The sequence below is a fragment of the Danio rerio genome, chromosome 23 (assembly GCF_052040795.2).
Source record: "Danio rerio strain M-AB ecotype USA chromosome 23, GRCz13ab, whole genome shotgun sequence".
In the NCBI taxonomy this organism is placed as follows: Eukaryota; Metazoa; Chordata; class Actinopteri; order Cypriniformes; family Danionidae; genus Danio; species Danio rerio.
Genome location: NC_141043.1, coordinates 15,261,189 through 15,284,069, shown reverse-complemented (window position 1 = coordinate 15,284,069; position 22,881 = coordinate 15,261,189). Strand labels below are relative to the sequence as shown.

The 22,881-nt window shown below is 34.8% G+C and overlaps 1 protein-coding gene across 10 annotated transcripts in view; it reads right to left on the bottom strand.

Annotated features, from left to right (window-relative positions):
* Positions 1-22,881, bottom strand: part of uckl1b (uridine-cytidine kinase 1-like 1b) — a 71,112-nt gene that overhangs the window by 9,373 nt on the left and 38,858 nt on the right. For 4 of the 10 annotated variants that reach the window (XM_088651675.1, XM_087306734.1, XM_087306736.1 and 1 more), the window contains exons 6-11: positions 22,673-22,862; positions 19,616-19,677; positions 14,785-14,801; positions 3,659-3,757; positions 469-562; positions 48-110 (exon numbers count right to left, since the gene is read on the bottom strand). In XM_088651675.1, coding sequence (XP_088507801.1) covers positions 48-110; positions 469-562; positions 3,659-3,757; positions 14,785-14,801; positions 19,616-19,677; positions 22,673-22,862 — 525 coding nt within the window. Of the gene's footprint in view, positions 1-47; positions 111-468; positions 563-3,658; positions 3,758-5,297; positions 5,318-14,784; positions 14,802-19,615; positions 19,678-22,672; positions 22,863-22,881 lie in introns of all 10 variants that reach the window. The other 6 variants (XM_087306733.1, XM_087306735.1, XM_087306737.1 and 3 more) reach the window with 2 other exon arrangements.

Genomic DNA, 22,881 nt, shown 5'->3' with positions numbered 1-22,881 from the left:
CTAAAAGAGATTTTTCAATGCATCTAGGTGGCATGTTGTTTTCTTACCCTCTTTCCATGAAAGATTCTGCCCTCATAATCCTCTCCTTGTGGGGTCTGAACAATGTGGACCTGCAGCAGAAAACACAAATTGTACCATCTCGTTTTTTTTTTTTTTTTTTTTTTTTTTGACCAAGCCCATCAAATGCAGCTAAACTGATCTTCCTCTCTGATTAGAAGCCACAGTAAAATGTCAGTGATGCTCTCTGGTTCTTCTGTGAGGTTGTAAGTGGAAAGGTTGCTGCTGCTGTTGGTTGCTAAGCTGATGTCTTGCATGTTGTGCTTGTTAGTCTGAATGGAAATTGCGGTGGACAAGTGAGACAAGTTTCCATGTTCAAGACGAATCGTCCATTGCCCACACTCACAAATCCGCTGGCGTGTCGAACCGAAAATTCCCCATCAATCCTTTGGTTTATAACGGTTTTCTCACCTGAGATGGAAGGAAGGACAGCGCTCTCTCGATGAGGAGCCGCATTAACCTCTTGGAGTAGAAGATGAACTCGTCTCGATTGGTGTCTTTATTTCTGAAACACAAGCAGTCGTGGTCAAAAATGTGATTTTCGTTAAGGTCAGCTAGGCAAGATTATGCAGTAAGGTTTGCTTGTTTAACTATAAAAACTGTAGTTCTTTTATGTGATAGCTTGGCTTAACCACAAAGTGTTTGCGGCGTGGATGAAAGCTGAAAACCAAAGCAAACAAACAAAAAAAGCTTTCAAAATGAGTTCACTGCAGCCACTGGCTTATGCTATTGGAAATTTGGTAGCTGGTTAAAGATAGCAGATGTGCAGCTTACATATAATAATGGGTCACAGAGGGCTAAGGGCTAAAAAAATAGGGGAGGGGAAAGGATTGAGTAATTGTTATTGAAAAGAGAGCAACTTGTAATTAAAAGTGACGTAAAAAAGGGTTTACATATGTAAATCAAATTGACGTAAAACCCAATTGATATGTTCTTGATTGAAAGCCAAAGACTTGGCTACTATGAACCGCCTTCATGTGTGAGATTAAATTTCAGTTTTAACTCAATTATTCATTCATTCATTTTCTTGTCGGCTTAGTCCCTTTATTAATCTGGGGTCGCCACAGCGGAATGAACCGCCAACTTATCCAGCAAGATTTTACGCAGCGGATGCCCTTCCAGTCGCAACCCATCTCTGGGAAACATCCACACATACACAAACACACACACACACACACACACACACACACACACACACACACACACACACACTCATACAATACGGACAATTTAGCCTACCCAATTCACCTGTACCGCATGTCTTTGGACTGTGGGGGAAACCGGACCACCCGGAGAAAACCCACGCGAACGCAGGGAGAACATGCAAACTCCACACAGAAACACCAACTGAGCCGAGGATCGAACCAGCGACCTTCTTGCTGTGAGGCGAACGTGCTACCCACTGCATCGCCCTTAACCCAATTATAAATGACAAAATGTCCAAACTGAATTTAAAAATTATGTTACAGCCAATCAATTCTTGATCTCAATTCGGTGTACTCTCCAGAACACTTTTTTTCTCCATATTTTTGGTCTTTAACTGCATTGATTTATTGCATTCCTGCTCTGGATTCTCATACTGTATACTCTCTGGCCATGGTGGGCTTTTTTTCTCTGTCCCGTGCTGAACACAGTCAACCAATCACAACAGACTGGGTCATTAGGCCAATCACCGCAGATTAGCTTCGCGCTATGGAGGGGTTTGGGAACAAATGAATCACTGAACGAATCATATGGGAGTCGATAGGATATTTAGATAAAAATAAACGGATAATATAAGACAATAGCTATGTTTCCATTCAAAAATGCGGATGAACTTTATGTGCAAAACTAGATTATTGCATAAAAAACATGCAAATTAATCTAGCGAGTCAAAGTGAACAAAATCGTCACAACCTGATTAACTGGCGCCAAATATCAACAGTAAAAACTGAATTTGCTGCAGTAGGAGAAGCCGCGTCAATCTTTTCTCCATCTAATAAGGACTTGCGCCTCAGAAGGAAATCCAGACATGCAGTGAACGCACCGTGCGTTTGAAGGTGTCAGACGCGGAGCACAGATGCTCTTGATTCTGGAGGTCGTTAATAATATAATAACACTAATACTTGAACAGTAACGTGTTTTAGAATGACCTCAACAACATTTCAGATGTTTTACAGTGTGCTTAGCCTGCTGGTTTGTCTATTTACACACATTTTCATCATCACACGATCTCTTATCACAAAATCACATGACCTTTTTTTTAATGCGCATACTGAAATTTGTGCGGTAAAAGTGTTTCCATCGTAGTTTATGTGCATCTTTTCTTATAGGATAAAAAATGTATCCAACTAAATTATGCGCATAAGTTTTTAAATGGCATTTTCACAATTTATGCGCGTCAATGCGTTTCCATCAACCAATTTTTTTATGCACAAAATGCGCATAAAAATAGGTGGATGGAAACATAGCTAATGGAAGGGTTTTTTGATCTTGCATGCATATCAGTCTCTTGTTGGATAACCCTATTAGTAGCTCTTTTAAATGTATTCAATAGTAAATATTACAATGTGAAGGTGTGTGCATGCATGTGTGAAAAATTAACATTAGGGAATTTGGTGATTTCAGTCATCATAGTCAACATCATCTAAACAGTCTCTCGGTCATTTGATGTGATGGTTTCGTGTCTTCTTGGACACTTACAATGCTTGTACACTGTATTTATAAAGCGGTGTATTGAGTTTGTTTGGTATGATGTGATTTTTGTGATTTTTCAATCATGTGTTATTTTGATTGGATGGAAATTACAGGACTGATTATTCTACATACAGTTGAAGTCAGGGTCCCACTTTATATTAAGTGTCCTTAACTACTATGTACTTACATCAAAAAATAAATACAATGTACTTACTGTGTTTATAATGTATTTGAGAACACTTGTGGTGCATTTGAGTTGGGATAGAGGTTGGGTTATCGACAGGTTTGGTGGCATGGGTAGGTTTAAGGGTGGTTTAAGGTGTAAGGGATGGTCAACAGTGTATTTACAAATGTAATTACAAAAGTTAATTACAGCTGTAATTACATACATGCATTTAATCAAGCATAAGTACACAGTAAATACATGTATTTACACAATAAGTACATTGTAACAAACTATTAATTCCTGTGTAAGTACATATTAGTTAAGGCCACTTAATATAAAGTGGGACCGAAGTCAGAATTATTAGCCCCCCTGAATTATTAGCCCCCCTGTTTATTTTCCCCAATTTCTGTTTAACGGAAAGAAGATTTTTTTCAACACATTTCTAAATATGATAGATTCTCATTTATAATAACTGATTTATTTTATCTTTGCCATGATGACAGTAAATAATAATTTACAAGATATTTTTCAAAATACTTCAAAACAGCTTAAAGTGACATTTTGTGACATACTGTGAAAATTTCCTTGCTCTGTTAAACATAATTCGGGAAATATTTTAAAAAAAAAGAAATTCTGGTTAAAACTGTAAGCAAAACATAATGTAGTGACCGCAAGTTGAATTCCTGAGCAAAACTACTCAATTACAGTGATTTAAGTATTTGTAATTTTATAAATAAATGTGTATTGTGCATGTCTGACCTGATGATGGTGTGCATGCCGCGGACCTGCGGTGTGCTTTCCAGAACACTCAGAGTCTGTGGTAGCGGCTGTGCCTGATGAGCAGATGCCAGCGCCGCCCTGATAACAACATCATCACCCGCAACACACACAAACACACAGGACATTAGCTATACACTGCCATTCATGTGTTCATTCACACACCACAAACACATGCTCATATAACATGAATGTCATGTTAGAGGAGAGCGAGCAAGAAGCAAGGATTTAGAAGTGTAAAAGAGAGATTTATAAAACAGAACCAAAGGACAACCTCCAAAATGAAAACGCTGACCTGTTCATGAGCTTTAGTTTAGTCATAAGCTTTGAAAAGTCAAAATAAGTATTTAATTAAATATTAATCACTTTATATTTTATTTTCAAGAGTTCACACTTAGCTGATGATTGACTATAAGCAAGATTGGCATGCTGTCCTGAGAGAAGGGCTCCAAATAGGCTCAAGAGGTTCTTGAGCCCCGGGCTCCCTCCCGTTTGCAGGGCGAGAAGGGAGCTCTGAGCTCAGGTAGGTCTCGAGTACTCCCCCTTTTTTGATAAGAGCTGATGACAGAAAATGTTTGCTATGAAGAGATGCTGGATGAGAGTTTGACTGTAGAGCTTAATTTAGATTGATCAATTCACTTATGGTGCATGCTTTTGGAGTGTGGAAGGAAACCGGAGAACCGAAAACATATAAATATAACATATGCAATATTAGATTTTTCCAATATCATGCAGCCCCTAATATATATATATATATATATATATATATATTTTTTTTTTTTTTTTTTATTCATTACTTTTAAAAATTCTTGCGGCCTAAATTTTTTTAGTTGATTCAAATGAACTTTTCTCATCATCTCAACTCAGATCAAACTGCTTAAAACTATTATGTTAGACTAAAAATATACAGTTGAAACTTGACTAATGGATTAAAATAATTTAAAGTAACAAAACATTTGTTGTTGTGAGCTCTTTTGTTAACTATATTTATGAAAAAACTGAATCAGCACAATGTTTTTCATCAACACTGATGATCAGATTTCAGATGACTTATTTATTGTAATAAATTTTTCTCGAGCAGATATTTTTTTTTAAACATCAAATGATAATTCAGCTTTAACACCATATAAATAAATAACATTTTAAAAGAAATGAAGACTATGTTAATACAATAAAAACAAAATTAAAACATTACTATTCGTAGTAATTATGTTGAATTTTGGTGGTATTTTTGATCTAATAAATGCACTTTGGGGAGCGTAACGTCTTTCAAAAATGAAGCCACTTTTACATGCTCTTACGAATTGGATTTGTTCATATCAACTGTTAAAACGCTTAATGGACTCTGTGCAGGTCAGGGTTTATTTGGAGGATCCCATGATTTAATTCCACAAGCAATTGTCAAATCAAAGACTGCATATCCTGTCAACAAACATAACACAGCTTTCAGTGTAAACCCATGCAGAACGCTTTTGTATATCCAAATCAACTGCTTCATTAAACACACTAATATGACAATATGCAGTCTTTGCGTAACACAGCATGATTCTGTTTGTGTTCTACTTTAGGTTTGTAATGCAACAGCAAAAACATAAAACAAATCATAGGCAAATCTCCTCACATATCCCAGCGGAGCTTTCTCTGTGGAGGAAGAGACACACGACAGAAAACAAAACACAGACAATGACAACAGGAAGAGAGGGAAAAGAAAAGAGACGTCACAAACTGTCAGGTGGAGGATGAGCTGATCATGTGACTGAGTGGAACAAGAGTTTGACAGCTGCAAACACACACACAACACTATTCAGTGTACAATGAGCTCAGATGAAGAGTTCACTCAAAAATGTACCGGCATCTTCTAACCACTCCCCAAAAAAACCCTACCTAAAAATTGTGTGATATAAGTGCTTTTTTGCATAGGTATCTGATGGAAAATGAAAAATATCTCACCCTTTATTCGTCACTTGTGCCAAATCTCTTTTGCTTTCTTTTACAAAAGATAGCTTAAACACAAAAGATAGTTTGAAGAATGCTTGCTAACAAAAAAATAAAATAAAAATCTTTCTCTAAAAAAAACCTCTAAAACCCATTGGATATTTTCTTCTAAAATTAGCATTTTTCACCAACTCTTGTGTGTTGGCTCAGTATTTTACATTTATAGTGACGGACATGTTCTTTTCATTGCCTTTTAAGTGACATAACTGAACATAAACATAGGAGGTTGTGAAAATTTCTCATTTTAGGAGAAAATTTCAGATGGCATTTACATGTTTTTGCATCTTTTGCAGAGGTTTTGTCATTTTTCTATGATGCATTTTAACTAACTTTTTAACTCCTAAAATGATGTGAATTGAATCGACGTGCAAATGAATCGAGTGAACTCAAAATGATATATCGTGATTGCGCAACAAAACTTTGCGAAACACCCACAATAAAAAAAAAAACAAACAAACAGGAAATTGCGAAGGAGTGGGATGATGGAATCTGCCGTTTCAGAAGCATTGATAAACTAATTAATATCAAAGAAAAACAACACGTCGATACTATCGGAATATATTATATCTTTATTTCAAAGTCACAGACACCAAACAAAACCAGGGGCCTCATGTACGAAGACTTGCGTTGGAATCATAGTAAAACATTGCGTACGCACAAAGCTGTAAATGTGCGTACGCAGTAAAAAAATTCAGATATATGAAAGACTGCGTACGCCGAATCACACGCATATTCTCTTTGTACATCCCAATGAACGCGAAACTGAGCGCAACATGCACGAGCAGTCCCTGCCTCCTCCCCCATATGAATATGCTAATGACTCTACTTTGGCAAAACCCAATTAAAAAGCAATGGCAAAAGCGAGTAAAAAGAGAAACTTTGAACAGAATGTGAATTAGAGGTGCTGCTTTCGGAGGTAGGCTCGAGAAAAATGGTGTTATTTACAAGTTTGTCCTCCAGAATTAATAACAAAAGAAAAAAAATTGAGTGGGAGGATTTAGCTAATGTGGTTAACACAGTTGGGTCTGAACATCGCACTCAGTGGATTAAAAAAAGAAATAGAGCGTCAACACTTCCCATTCACTTTGAATGGGTGCTGTCAAGCGTTTCCAAACTGCATTGCGGATCTGTCGGCGCCACTTCAGAGGCGTTGCTCACTGCAGAAGTTGGGACTAGCTCAACTTTTCAAGCGCCGATGGAAGCGTCAGTCAATCAGATCGCTGTATGTAAATACACCAGCTAGACAGTGGCCTATTGCTGACTACATTTCATTGGCTGACGCTGCTATGACGATCGCGTCAGCCCCAACTTCAGTCACGCCTTTAGTCAAGCATTGACGCTGAAGCCCTGTATGAATGGGGCGTGAGTGGTGTAGCTCTTAAAGCGCATAGCAACATGTTTTGACACGTTCGACCATGAACTCGGTTCAAATCCAGCGATTGACGAACTCATTCTTCTTATTTTCCCCCGCTACATATCAGATTCTGCCTACTCTTCATCACAAGGAAGACAGGTAGGAATCAATAATAACTGTGTGCATCATATTTTATTTGCTCATTTATTGAATGGAAATATTTCTGATTAACGTATACAAATTCATCTTTAGATGGCGCCTTTATAGCAATGTGTGTGCAGTAAATTGCTCCAATTACACTGGGAAAAGCGGTGATTCCTGCAAGTTGAGCTTTAATTTTAATGGCTGGTCAACTGTATGGTATGGAAATCATATATACCTGCTAGACATGCGGATGAATCCGTTTCATACAACTGCCATTTCAAGGCTCAAAGATGCTTTGTTGTGTGCAATTTAACACAATTGCCTCTAGGAGTCGCCAATAGAAAAAAAATAAACGCACACAAGAAATGCACCAACGCCAGGCATGAAGTTGGCGTGGAAAAGGGCACTTTCCCACATTTATTTCATCGTTAGTAAATCCAAAAGTGAGCGTGAAACCTGGCGTACGCAAAGTTTTTATGAGTACGCAGCGTTGACACATGAGGCCCCATGTCATTTGTAAGAGCTGTCGCAGAATTGTTGCCACAGCACAAGGAAATGCAACAACCAGCATCTAAAAAAGAACCACAGGCCGAGGAGCGTCTTGCTAAAAGTATTGGCAGTGACACTCAATCTAGTAGCAAGCAAAGTAAAATTTCAGAGTTGTTTGCTAATATAACTTGATATATTTTCAGTTCCACTCACTTCATTTTAGCAGTAAGAAGCTACAATATCGATTATTGAGCTAAAGGTTGACTATGAAATTAAATCGCAAATAAAATCAAAATCTCAATGTCTAAAAAATTGCAATTAGATAATTCCCCAAATCACAAAGCTCTAATACAGATTCTTGAAAGTTTAAAGCAGTTTTTTTTTTATAAGTTAATAAACTTATAAGCTAAAAACTAACTTGCGTTACATTTTCAAAAAAACAACTAAAATATTATTACTTACTTTAAAATTAAGGGTTACTTTACTCGCTACCTGGAAAAGTATTATATAGAATAGTATTTTATATTACATAACTCACGTTCCTTGTAATGCGTTACCCCCAACGCTGATGTAATGATGTAACCAATCAATAGAAGTCTGATATTTTCTTAAAGGTACAGTTAACACTAAAAATCTAAAATATTAAACTAATTTGAGGACTTAATTTTGTAAAAATATTTAAGCGCTCAAATACTTCATTTAAATACCCTGAACCTTAAGCTAAATTAATAAATAAAATTTAAAAAATGGACATCGATCACAAACACACATGCATTTTATACTGTAAAACACTTATATATGTAGTAATATATTTTATACATTATATGGCCTACCCGTAACCCTAACCAAAACCCTCATAGGAAACTTGTGACAAAATTTGAATGTCAATAGACCCTGTTGATTTTAAGCGTTTGAATTACAGGAACACAAAGAATGTATTTGTAAACCAGCTTAACACAGTACAGCTGGTCCACTAATACATCATGGCATATAAAATTATGTCACTTTACATACGTAATGTATTTTATACTGTAAAACACTTTTTATATGGCCAATACGTAACCCTAACCAAAACCCTCATATGGAAACCTGTGGTCAAGTCAAAAGACCCCAATCAATCTGAATTTAAATATTTTGAATTACGGGAACAAAAGGAATGTACTCGTTAAGCACCTAAATACAGTACATCTCGGTCATACCTATGTTATTATACAATCCCTTGTGCCTGTAAACCGCATAAGTACACACACACACACACACTCACCTCTCTCTCACACACCAAAACGTTCTGTGATATGAACTTTTTGTGGGAAGTTAATGCAAATTCTTATGTTCATGCACATTCAGATGTGTTCACATTATGCTGTTTGCTATCAGTGACAAAGATAATGGAAACAATGATGTTGCTGATGTTTTCTTAAAGGTGTATTCACCCAAAAAGGACAATTATATCATCATGGAAAACAAAAATAGCATTATATCCTGACTTGCTCTTGTAAGAAACAAAAAGTGCACCAAACATGTAATATTATGTAAGTAACGGAATTAAAGATGTCTGATGTCACTGATCTTAAAGGTACAGTTCACCTCAAAATAAAAACTCTGTCATCATGGAACACAAATGTAGAAGAACATCCTGCCTGCTTCTATCTACAAAAAAACCCATCATCACACAAACGTTGTAATGTCTTACAAAAGCTTTTTGTGGTGACTGATGGAAACTTAAGTCTTACATGTGCATCCAAATACAGCTGTGGAAAAATATTAAGAGACCACTTCAATAGTATTGACCACTTCACACATAGTTCAATATAGGGCAACATAAAATAGTCCCTGTTTTCAGACCTTAAATATTTAAAAAAATGCAATAATATTTCACTATATTTGTTTGTTGGTCTGATAATGTATGTCTATATGTGTATAGTTCAACGCATAAAAGAAATTCATATGGTTTGCTTTAATGTAGTCTTTATATACTTTTTTGGTGGAATGAACGTTCAACTAAGGGCCACAAAATCTCTTAGGTTTTATTTTAAAAAAGTTCTTGAAGTAAATAAAGTCATTTATACAAAAGGTTTGAAACGAGACGTGGCAAGGTAAATGTCATTAATCATATTTGAATTTAGACAGCTGTGAGGGAAAAATTTGATCACTTGAGCATTCTCCTTTTCTTTTGATGAACTGTTTAAATTTTTGTATTTGAGTATTACACCGTTTCAGGTTTAATCTGTAAACTACTAATGATATTTCTTTTTAATTTAAAATAAAACCTCTGTAATTTGGTACCATGTGTTAGACATGTTTCTATTCAATTATAAACAACGCAATACCAACGTTTTAATATTGTTAATAAGAAATCAAAATTGATTGAATAATACAGATTTCTTTAACATATCACTTACTTTAACCAAAAATCACTATCTTTGATAAAAATGTGTGAGAAAAACCCTCTTCATTAGTCCTTTATAAAAAGAAGTAATATGTAAAGTGTATTTTTTAAAATTATTGTTATTATTTTTAAATATTTTACTTAAACCCATACCTACACTCGAAAAAGATTTTCTCTTATTATTCAAACTATACTGCAAAAAGCAACTACTTAAAAAAGTGAGTAAACCCATTGCTTTAAAAAGTTGATTTTACTTTAAAAAAATGTAAGTATTTGTGTTATAACTTGTTGAACTGTTAAGTACACTAATCTTATATTTCATATTAATGCACAGTTTATTTATTTAATAATTTGAAGGCAATGACTTAATTTACGAATTTACGAATGAACTTAATAGTTTTGTTAAATCTACTTAAATGAGTTACATTGCAGGTTTATTAAAATGTGAAGAAATTGTGTGGAAGACTGAATTTTTTTTTTACAGTGTAATAAATCCTGACGCAGAGAGAATTTTTAAGTGGTCTCTTAATTTTTCCATAGCTGTACATGAACACAGCTAAAATGTAAACTCTTACACATTAAAAAGAGATGTTGTCTGTTTGTTCAAACTACTTGTTTAAAATGAACTGAAACAACAAAATTTTTGAAGATGATTTTGAAAAAAAAATTTACGTTCACGTTTTACATTCAATCTATTTAAATTTGTAAAAACTAAGCTAACTTAATTCCTTTATGTTGTGCCGACACAAATTGATTCTACAGTGTATTTTTTTACTACCATATGTTTGGTGAAGAATCTATTTTTTATCATAGTCCTTATTGTATGGCCTACCCGTAGCCCTAACCCCAACCCTAATAGGAAACTTATGACAAAACTTGGATGTCAAAAGACCCTGTTACATATGATTTTAAGCATTTGAATTATGGATACACAAGGAATGTACTCGTAAACCACCTTAACAGAGTTCAGCTAGTCCACTAATACATCATGGCATATAAAATTATGTCACTTTACATACGTGATGTATTTTATACTGTAAAACACTTCTTATATGGCCTACCCGTAACCCTAACCCTCATAAGTAACCAGTGACAAAATTTTTAGGTCAAAAGACACCCTTACATATGATTTTAAGCGTTTGAATTGCAGAGACACAAGTAATGTACTTGTAAACCACCTTAACAGAGTACAACTTGTTCTCTAATACATAATGGCATAGAAATTGCCACTTTTCATACGTAATATTATAATTTAATTGTATTTTATACTGTAAGACACATATTTTATGGCCTACCCATAACCCTAACCCCAACCCCAATAAAATTGTCACTTTCATCACAATGCACAATGAGCTAGTGTGCGATATCCAGCTCTGAACACCAGACACATGCTTGAATTTTCACTTTCATTTGAGCAAACCTCTCCTGTTCTGCTCTCCAAGCTCTATATGTAGCATGCAATTTTGTTTTAGCTGTTGCCGTTTACTTTAGTTTTTGATGAAAATGTCAGTTTAGCTGTGTGTCCTGTAGCAGCTGCCATCCTCTCATTCACACTCACTGACACAAAGGTCTGCAACTTCCTGTGACGGGGGCTCTACTTCCTCAACTTTCTCTCTCTCTTACTCTCTCGTCTGCTGTCGTTTTGAGCCCAACGGAAAAACGAGACTCTTTGTAGTAGACATAGGAAAGTTGAGTGCGTGTGAGGCGCGTGTTCAACAATAGCTACAGAGAGAACGAGAGAGGAAAGACAGAAGAGGGAGAGAAAGAGAGGTCAAGGGGAGGTATTTTTAGACTCAGCATGCAGGGAGACTGTGCTGTAAAAAACACTGAAGGATGGAGAAACAGACGCCATCTGCCTTCTCCTGACTGCAGAACTGAGCATCCGTACTGATGTCTTCCCATGATGCTGTGCTGCTGACCATTGCTGGAATGATCATGAAGGTTTTGGGGTATAAGGTGTATTGTGGTACATTAAATGCTTATAACAGACTCTTTTTAATTTATTGTCATATAAAAACAAAACTATTAAATCTATTATTTTAATCATATTATATATTTTAATAAATCAAATAATAAAATGTTATGAAATAACATAAATATAAATAATTACAATTGAAATCAGAATTATGAAATCCCCTTTGATTTTTTTTTCTTTTTAAAATATATTTCCAAAATGATGTTTAACAGAGCAAGGAAACTTTTAACAGTATGCCTGATAATATTTTTTCTTCTGGAGAAAGTCTTATTTGTTTTATTTCGGCTAGAATAAAAGCAGTTTTTAATAAAAGTAAAAAAATAAAAATAAAAACATTTTAAGGTCAATATTATCAGTCCCTTTAAGTTATATATATATTTTTTAGTCAAGTAATGTGTATTTATATAGCTCATTTATTGTGTATGGCCATATACCCAAAGCGCTTTTACAATCATGAGGGGGGTCTCTCCAGTATGTAGCATCCACTTGGATGATGGCAGCCACAGGACAAAGGCGCCAGTGCGCTCGCCACACACCAGCTATTGGGGTAGTGGAGAGACAGTGAACAAACCATCGTATATACAGTAGCGGATTTAGGCATGGGCAAAGTGGGTGATCGCCCGGGACAGCATCTTGCTGGGGGATTCTATCCCAGAATAAAGATGTTAGAAGCTATTCACATTTTGAGTCTTTTGCATATGCAAGTTTGTTATTCTTTATCTGCAACCGAAACAATGCTGGTAAAGAAAAATTGATGCATGTGTTGCAGAAAGCCATTCCCGCGCCCCTCACATGCACTGATCCTAATCCCGGTTGTTTATGCACGCTTATATGCGTCCACATGCAAGTCGACAATACTAAAATTTTTATGATGATGTTACTGTTACTAAGCATGGCTATGAAGCAGACAGAAGGGATTTGTCAGGAAGGTAATAACATAAATTCTTACCCGTGAGTCAGGTCTAAGACAACAAATAATTCTATAAAACATTTTTTTGGTTGTATCCTATAGAACTGTCATAAAAGAAAAAGTTTTGTCTTTACATTGTTTTTTAGTTACATTTAAGATTGATTTCTATTCATTTATAATAATAATTGTATAATAATAATAATAATAATAAAATTATAAAAATAAAATTATAAAAATACTATTAATAATAATAATAATAATAATAATAATAAACAAATTGCTGTATTTATTGAAATTAAATAAAACTATTGAAATGTATTTCTAATAATTATATTATTAACTAGAATAAACTAGAACCGCCACTGGTTATATAATAACTCATTTAATTACCCTAACCTGTCTAGTTAACCTAATTAACCTAGTTTAGCCTGTATTAGCCTTAGTTTAAAGCTGTATAGAAGTGTCTTGAAAAATATCAAGTGAAATATTATTTACTGTCATCATGGCATAGATAAAATAAATCAGTTATTAGAAATGAGTTATTAAAACTATTATGTGTTGAAAAAAAAAATCTTAAGAATGAAAAACAATCTTAAGTATGAAAAAAAAGAAGTATTTTTTTTTTATCTTTGCCATGATGACAGTAAATAGTATTTGACTGATACCTATTTGACTGATGATATTTTTAAGACACTTCTATGCAGCTTAAAGTGACATTTAAAGGCTTAACTAGATTAATTAGGCAGGTTAAGGTAATTAAGCAAGTTATTTTATAACAATGGTTTGTTCTGTAGGCTAAATAAAAATAAAGCTTAAAGGTGCTAATAATTTGGGTTTTGAAAAAAAATAAATGAAAACTGCTTTTATTCTAGCCGAAATAAAACAAATTCTCTTCTGGACTTTCTCCAGAAGAACAAATATTATCAGACATATTGTGAAAATTTCCTTGCTCTGCTAAACGTCATTTGGGAAATATTTAAAAAAAGATAAAAATTAAATAGGGGCGAATAATTCTGACTTCAACTCTCTCTCTATATATAATCACTACAATATACTACATACAACAACTTCAAATAAACAAACAAACAAACAAACAAATAAAAACACTAAAGTAAAAACTAAAAGTATCCAAAATACCTGCCTGTAATTATCACGTGGTGTTCAGGTCCTAATTAATTGATTCAGGTGTGTTTGATATGGGTTGCAACTGAAATCTGCAGGAAGGTGGCTCTCCAGGAACAGGGTTGGCCACCCCTGCTATATATGAATATACATATAACTGTAATTTCTTCTAATTTTAATGAAATAAAAATAAACAAATAATGCTAGTTAGATTCATTTTGTGGAATGTTCCACTATTTGAAATATTATTTTTATTCTCAAATCTTTATCACAATCTACATAAAATATTTACTTTAAAAGATTGCTGCAGTAAAAATCTGAATTAAATAATTATGTGAAAAATAACTTAAATCTTTAAATAAAAAATACTATATTAGCATATAAATTCTAATTAAATAAATTATACGATGTTGGGACAAAATATTCCAGATGTGTTTATGTATTCATTAACTATATTTGATTCATTTTTGTAGTCTTTATATTGGACCATTATTACTAATCATCATAAAGAGATGCTGCCCTCTTTTGGCCACTACACGCAGTGCAGCAGGGTTCAGGAGGAGGAACATGCTGTCATGCGGTATAGAGCACAGTTATGAGACCCATGGACTGATCTGAGGCCAGTTTTCCCTGCATTTGTTACTGCTGAGGATCATTATCAGCATTGAGCCTCAGGACTGACCCCAGATCAGCGGAGAGCAGTATGAGATGAAGAGCGGTGCTACTCTACCTGACGCTGAGCTCTCGCTGTTCACCGGAAGCCGAGAAGAGGGAGAACACAATCATCCAGAGCAAAGCCAAACAACACACGACAAACCAACAGGCCCACACTGAACCTCAGCACTCTCTAATGCAGGTTTGTCAAACTTAGTTCCTGTAGGGCCGCAGCCCTGCACACTTTAGTCCCTGCTTCAACACACTTACCTGTAGGTTTCAAACAAGTCTAAAGGACTCAATTAGTTTAATCAGGTGTGTTCAATTAGGGTTGGAACTAAACTGTGCAGAGCTGCGGCCCTCCAGGAGCTGATTTTGACACCTGTGGTCTAATGAGATGATTTCATGAGGAGCTTTTTCAAAAGGTGTCAAATAACTGTTTGGATAGCCCGGAATGCATCTGTAAAGTTTCAGCTAAAGATACCATATTTAGTATAGCTTGTCAAATTTGTCCCAATTTAAGGGTGAGCAAAAATACACTATTAGTCTGTGTGTTCCTTTAAAGTGCCCTTAATTATGGACTTTTTTTTGAAAATGACCTCTTATGCAGTGTTTAACGCAGCTCTAGGTGAATGAAAACATCCAGCTGAGGTTTAAATCTGAAAGTGCTCCATGTATAAAGCTATTTACTCTCAAAAAATAAATAAATAAATAAAATAAATAAATAAATTGAAAAGAGTTCACTCAGTGTCATTTTAACGAATCAATTTTGAAGTAGATCTTTTTTCGTTGCAGTTCATCCAGGTCAGGCATTGTCCACCCAATTGTTGCAAGCGCATACCTGAGAAAACTTGAAACTTCCTTCTTTAATTACTACAGTAACCCACCATATAACACAGAATTCACCGGCTGTTTGTGGTTAAAGGAAAGACCAGTACAATACTAAAGACCATTAATGTTCAGTTGAAGTCAGAATTATTAGACCCCCTGAATTATCAGCTCCCCTGTTTATTTTTTTCCCCAATTTCTGTTTAACGAAGAGAAGATGTTTTCAACAGATTTCAATGGCTTTATCAGTGTAAAGACGTCCTTCCACTGCACATGGCAAATGACAAGCGACAGACTGGAAGTCATTCAATTCCAATGGGGAGCTGCATAGAATTCCGATCATCTCCTTATGCAGTAAATTTGGATCTTTGAAATATTTTAACTCCTCCGACTAGACCGTATGTGACCGGACGTGATGTATTCCAGTATTATTTAAGCAGGTCTGTGCTCACAACATGAGAAATAGGAGTTTTTTGTTATTTTTTGAATCAGAAAAAGTCTATATTTAAAAAAAAAAAAAAAAACATTTCTATATATAAATGAGTAAGAAAATATAATATTTTAATGTTGTCTCCATTCCCTCTAAAAGTTTTAGCAGTCTATGAGTATTTAGTATTCATTCAATCAATCATGGTGAATGCACAAAGAATAAAAGCTCTTGCTTTTGCACTCCTATATTTCTGACACCACAAGATTCTTTCCTATGGTGCACGACAAATCTAAAAATTCTGTGCGAGTGTCACAAGGGGGCGTATTATGTCAATTGTGTCTGAATGTCTTGTGCAGTAAAAAGATGGCTTACGTTTTTTTTTTTTTTTGCCGACCAAACATGCAGCAGTTTGCAACTCTGACATGCTTGCTCTCGCTGCAGAAAGTTCAAAATAGTTCAACTTTTGCCACTGCGCAGAAATATGATTAATACTAAATATTTATTAATACTGAATGTTAATTGTTGTAATTACTTGGAGTTTTAAAGAAGAATAGAGCAATATGCTGGTGTACAAACTGCATTGAGCTTTCGCATTTATTGTACCATGACTGCTTGTTTCAACACTTAAAATTCATGATGGCATACTGCTTCTGACATATGCTACATACAGTAGACCAGTCATGTCCAAACTCGGTCCTGGATGGCTGGTGTCCTGCAAAGTTTACTTCCAACCCCAATCAGACACACCTGGGCTAATCAAGCTTTTACGAGGCTTTTTAGAAACATTCTTGCAGGTGTGCTGAGGCAAGTTGGAGCTAAAATCTGCAGGACACCGGCCCTTCAGGACAGAGTTTGGACACTTCTACAGTAGACAAATCACAAAAGACTGGGTCATTGGACCAATCACAATAGGCTAGGTCATGCAAAGGGGCGGTTATTAGTAACGAATCGCTGAACAAATTCATTTGGAGCTTTTTTGATAATTATGTAAAAATATGTGTGTAAAAACATATTAAATTAGAAGATTTTATATCTCTCCAACCGCCACCCCCAGAAAAAAAAAAAAAAAAAAAAAATATATATATATATATATATATATATATATATATATATATATATATATATATATATATATTAGTGCTGTCAATCGATTAAAAAAATTAACTAATTAATCGCACCTTTTTAAAAAAATTTATCGCGATTAATGAAACTTGAAACTTGTAATTTTGCCTATTCAAATGTAAAATTAATGTAAACGCAAGACAAGATTTAAATTCAAAATAGAATTGTTTATTAGAATTAAAATTCAAAATATAATTGTTTAATAGAATTTTTGTTTAACTTGTAACTTGTAACTTGATTTCTTCATGTAAACAACATACCCACAATAAACCATCAAGATCCTGGCTTGACAGCCATATTTATTAAAAAAATTAACACACAGGCATGTTAATGACATTTAAATTTCAAAACAATCAATGCCAATAAAGAAAACATTGATTTCCATGTTGGATTCTAAGTGGACTGCAAAAAAATGCCAAAATACAGGAATTGCAGATATGGAAAATTAAAAATTATAATAATAAACTATAGAATACAAACTGTTGGACTCATTGTAAAGTTTTATTGCTGTGAGTTGAGAACATTAGTTATAGAGTAGAAACAATTTTGCTTAATCCTCCTTTACATTCATCCAGTTGCTAAGTCAAGGAGTATCCCGCAAGTGCACAGAGACTCCCAAATGCCGGCAAATGAATGATAATTTCTCGCAAACCGGTCGTTAAATACCCCTCTCCCCCGCATCCCACCTAGCTCTTCAGGTAGCCTATGTCGCACGCAACTCACCCCCACCGTCTTTCAGGTACGTCTCGCGCGCACACGCCCCTACTCAGATACGTCGCTCACTCCACCCCTGACACCCCTCAACATGCCTGACACAGACACACACACACAACCTGCTGCAGACGTTTTGGCCCCAATGGCCTTCCATACTGGAGCGACTCCCCTCAGATTCAACACGCATGATCACGTTCATCAAATTTGCTTAAGCTAAGCGTCCTAAAGTATTACTGTATTTCACAAGGATTCTGACACAACAACGCGAAGCATAAGCTTTTGTTGCATTTAATGAGGAAACACGCTAAACTTGGAGGGCTCATGCTGAAAGGCAAAGTAATGCCCTGTCTTTGACAGCTCGCGACTTCACCAGAGGCTTTCAGAGTACATTCACATAAGACACCAATACTCCGATTTTAATATGATTAAGATTATACTCTTATTAAAATTCTACCGTGTAGCCTAAGCAATTTTATTACCTTAAAGGAACACCAAGTCACGAAATAAGGAGGATTTTCTTTCTGTTTGCCATGCGGTATCAACTTACAACAGAAGTCGAAAGTTAAAAATGAAACACCTGAAATTGCATGAAACTTTGGAGAGCCTGGTGATGCGACTAATTGTTTTATACTGAAACTTGCCTTTAAAAAGTGCTTCCTTGGTCTTATCCACATTTATTGCATGTTGAACATACGTCCACCACAACAGGAAGTAAAAAAACCCCTGCAAACTGTGTTAATTGCGTAAATTTTTTTTAACGCGCTAATTATTTCAAATTAATCACATGCATTAACGCACTAATTTTGACAGCACTAATATATATATACATATAAATATATATATATATATATATATATATATATATATATATATATATATATATATATATATATATATATATATATATATATATATATCATAATCAGGGCACTTTAAATGCAAATGATCTGCTGCTTCCCAAAAGAGGGTGGAGCCTATACAGGCTATTCTGACAAAAAAATAAATAAAAAATAGAGAATCTCATGTCAGAAATGACCAGTAGCAGATTAATTTATTGCATGTTCAAACCAGTCAGACAATGATGGAGAAACTGAAGAGGTTACAACATTTATGTAGTTGTAAAATTGATTAAAATCATAGACTAGTAAATTTCTCTTTAATGTAATCTTTACAAAAGGCGTAAAACGAACTGTCAACTAAACTGGTTGCGTTTAGCAGCTGCAGATTCATTGTGGGCCTGAAGAAAATGAGTCTGTTCAACACTACAGTCAGTGAAACAAACCACATGATGTGTCAAATATTAGCCATGTGTCAAAGCATTCCCAAATCCAAAATGCACAAGTGTTAATAAATCTACTTGTTATTAGGTGCACAGATGGATTACTACTCTAATAACATTATATTTAGTGATCACTTATCCCATTATACATTTTAATAAATACAGATCAGAATTAGTATGCAAGTATGCATGTATGTATCTTTATACATGACAATGTAAGCTGAATTAAAATGCATTATTAAAAGCATTAAAGTAGCCCTTTTAGTTGCATTTAATATGCTTTTATTTGCTATAATTTCTATGTATATATAAACACTTTTGTTAATTGTATTTCATGTCTTTGATGGGACTTCAATATGGGACTCTTGACTTTTATTCTTATTTATCCACAAGGGGGCGATCCTAACCCCCTAAAATGTACAGCAAGTAGTAAACTAGACTGATAAAATGATGAATCAGATTGAGACAGGGCTATCTTTAATTGCTGCTCTCTATTAAATATTCAGATATTATCAGCATGTGTGTTGTTCTTACCTCCTCCAGCTGACTGTGTACATGCTGCACTATCAGGTCAATGGCCACCATGTTTCCACCCCCTACAAGAAATCAAGATCAGCTGTTTGAATCAAAACATTTCTAAAATCACACTTAACACTACAGCTGCTTCTTAATTGAATGCTACCTCATTTCTAAACTACAGTGTGATTCAGACGCAGTACATAAAGTTAGTCAACTTAGGGGACATTTCAGCTCACTGACTATATAACCCTACTTCTGATTTATTAGTCCTAATTCAATTTTGCAACATTCCTATCTGAAAACGTTAGTCTTTGGCTTTCAGAACACACATTTGTTTTTGTCAACCAGAAACAATGATTGTTTTTGGTTCACATAGAATACTGAAGATATTCTAACATCATATTAGCCCATCATATTCTACACATATGCCCATCATATTCTAACAATACAAGAGTATTATCAAGTACTACCTGAATGAGGAGGTGGACCTAAATAATCAGACTATACAAGGCACATTTAATTTTTATTTGTCATTTCATTTGTAAAGTAACCCTAGAACCACAGTATAGAGGATTGAATTAAACTTTTTACCATCAATGTGTAACATTAATAATATAAACATTTTAAATGCATAAGACAAAATTATTAATTTAAATTTATCTACATAGTACAATATAAAGTGGGACCCTTGATTCAGATTGGTCAATTATGTCATTTCAAGGTATGTTATGTAAGGGATAAAGAATATCCAGCTGATTGTTATCGCAGAATAAAGCCCTTATTGGCAGCCTAAAGCGAAGGGGAGCTTTATTCTGTGAAAACAACCCCCTGGATATACTTTATCCCGCTCATTACACTTCATACTTGCCACAAAACATACAAATTAGACACACAGTTGTGTGTTTATTGGGCCATAATAGTTCATCAACTCTTTAATTAAAGGCAAAGCTGACAGAAATGTAAGTGGCTGAATGGAGCATACACTAACTTATGTACTATTCTGTCATAAAATGATACCAAACAGTCAAAAACAACAGCATGACAGAGAATCTTAAAAATATGGATGTGAACATGTTGAGGCCCAATCCCAATTCTATTTTTGTACCCCTTCCTCTTGGCTCTTGAAACAGAGTGTGAAGGGGAAGGGCTTCAAAATGTACGTGTTAGAAACGAGACAGCAACACTACACCTGCACACGTCATCATATGCCATTGCGATCTCTTGCTTCATATGAGATTGATAATGGCGACTGCTGTAGTTATTCCAGTTGCTTTATTTTTTGGTATTTCTCTTTAGTAAATCACTGAAGGCAAGTTATCATGTTGTCATAACAATATATTGTGACAATAAGATCGTAACTGTACTGAGAATTTACACAGTGGTCAAATTCATCTATGTAAACACACAAAAAACAACATTACATTAAAGCAGACACTGTAAAAAGGTCATTCCCAGCCACTAGACTTTTCTGACAGGGTATTTGAGTGTCATTGAGAGACAGATTGTTGTGGGACTACTGTACAGATGTTATTATTAGAGATTATAGATAGCAAAATCTAATGGTTTTTATTTTAGCGTTTTTTAAAGCATGATGGTAAAACACAAACGCCATTATGAATGTATTAATATATATGCTTGTATGATGTAAAAATTCTGAATAATGACAAACAGTACTAATTTGTGCATCTCCCGACCGTGTGCAGCTATACTGCCGTTGTGACTTGTGTATTCTGGAAAATTGTTTTTACCCCTTGGTTTCGAGTGTGGTCTTGAAAAATTTATGTTTGAAGGGCTATCTAGCCCTTCCCCTTAGCTCTCTGCCTTCAAGATAAAGATAATTGGGACCAGGGGGACGGGGAAGGGATTAGTACCGGGATGAGCCCGTGTTATTCAGCGGTTGTTATCTCAGAATAACATAGTTGGAATATTGCAACTAAACAATCAGAATTAAGTTTTAACACTTAAGTTTAAGTTGTCACACTGCTATTCTTAATTGTTTGGCACCCTTTGCCTGAAAAATAGGTCAGTAAGTAAGGTCAGTGGAGGCATTTAGCCATTTTTCTTTTCGACAAACTTTACTTTTAAATCGCAACATGTTCTTCATTAAGCATTTACATAAATACATGAACATGGGAGTACTTAAAAGCTGCAAATATCACAATAGCGATCCTTGGTGTCTGTGAAATGTAAGAGAGCTCTTGGATTTGTAATTTGTGTTATGAAAAAAAAAATCTTTAACAGGTTTGGCATTGTTTCACTTGCCCTAAATTACTCGCACTTTTTTTTTTTACCTGTGAATGTTTCCCAGCTTTTAGCTTGAGTTCAAATTTTGGCAAGTTTAAGGTAAATACCATGTTGTTTGTGGAAAATGTGCTGCGCATTTTAGATCATTTGTGCTGCCTAATAGAAACTTGCGTCTATTTGTGCTTGTATTTACTTTGTACGTGATCTACACGTAAGAATACTTTATTTCATATATGGTGTAAAACCAGCATTACAGGTTTAAACTGGTTTAGAGAATGATGTAGAGCAAAAAGTTACAACTTCTAGGTTGAACAGAAATTTTCTGACCTTTTAATGGATGAATTTATATAGCTGTTGTAGAATAAAGCTGATTAAACTTATCGACTGCACTCTAAAAAAATAGCATAAGCTGTTGTTCAAATTATTTATTTAAAATGAGTTGAAAACAATCCTTGAGTTTTTTTTTTTGGGACAACTTTTTTTTTTTGTTCAATCCACTTACATTTTTAAAAACTATTAAGGTAACTTAATTCATTTATGTTTCCCCAGCACAAATCGATTGTGTGGAACCTGGCATTTTAACAGTGTGTAAGTTACCCTCTTTACTGGACTTTACACATAAACAATACACTATTAGTACAATTCTCTAACTTGTAGATTATGAAAAACTTTAGAATATGTTAAAAGTCAACTGAAGGATGAGTTTTTTTTTAGGATTTTGTATAAACACGGTGACATTTAACAGCTGCAGATTCATTGTGAACCTGAAGAAAATTAGTTTGACTGAATGACATAAGGGGGAATGATTAATGACAAAGCCTAACTCACCCCTTGGCACCACAATATCTGCCAGTCTCATGGTTGGCTCAATGTACTGTTCAAAAGCCGGCTTGACAAATTTGTTATACTGTTTGATGACTCCCTCGATGTCCCGTCCACGCTCTGTGATGTCCCTCCTGAGCCTCCGTACCAGCCGGATGTCAGAATCAGTGTCCACAAAGATCTTCATGTCCAGCAGCTGAAACACAGACAGATCT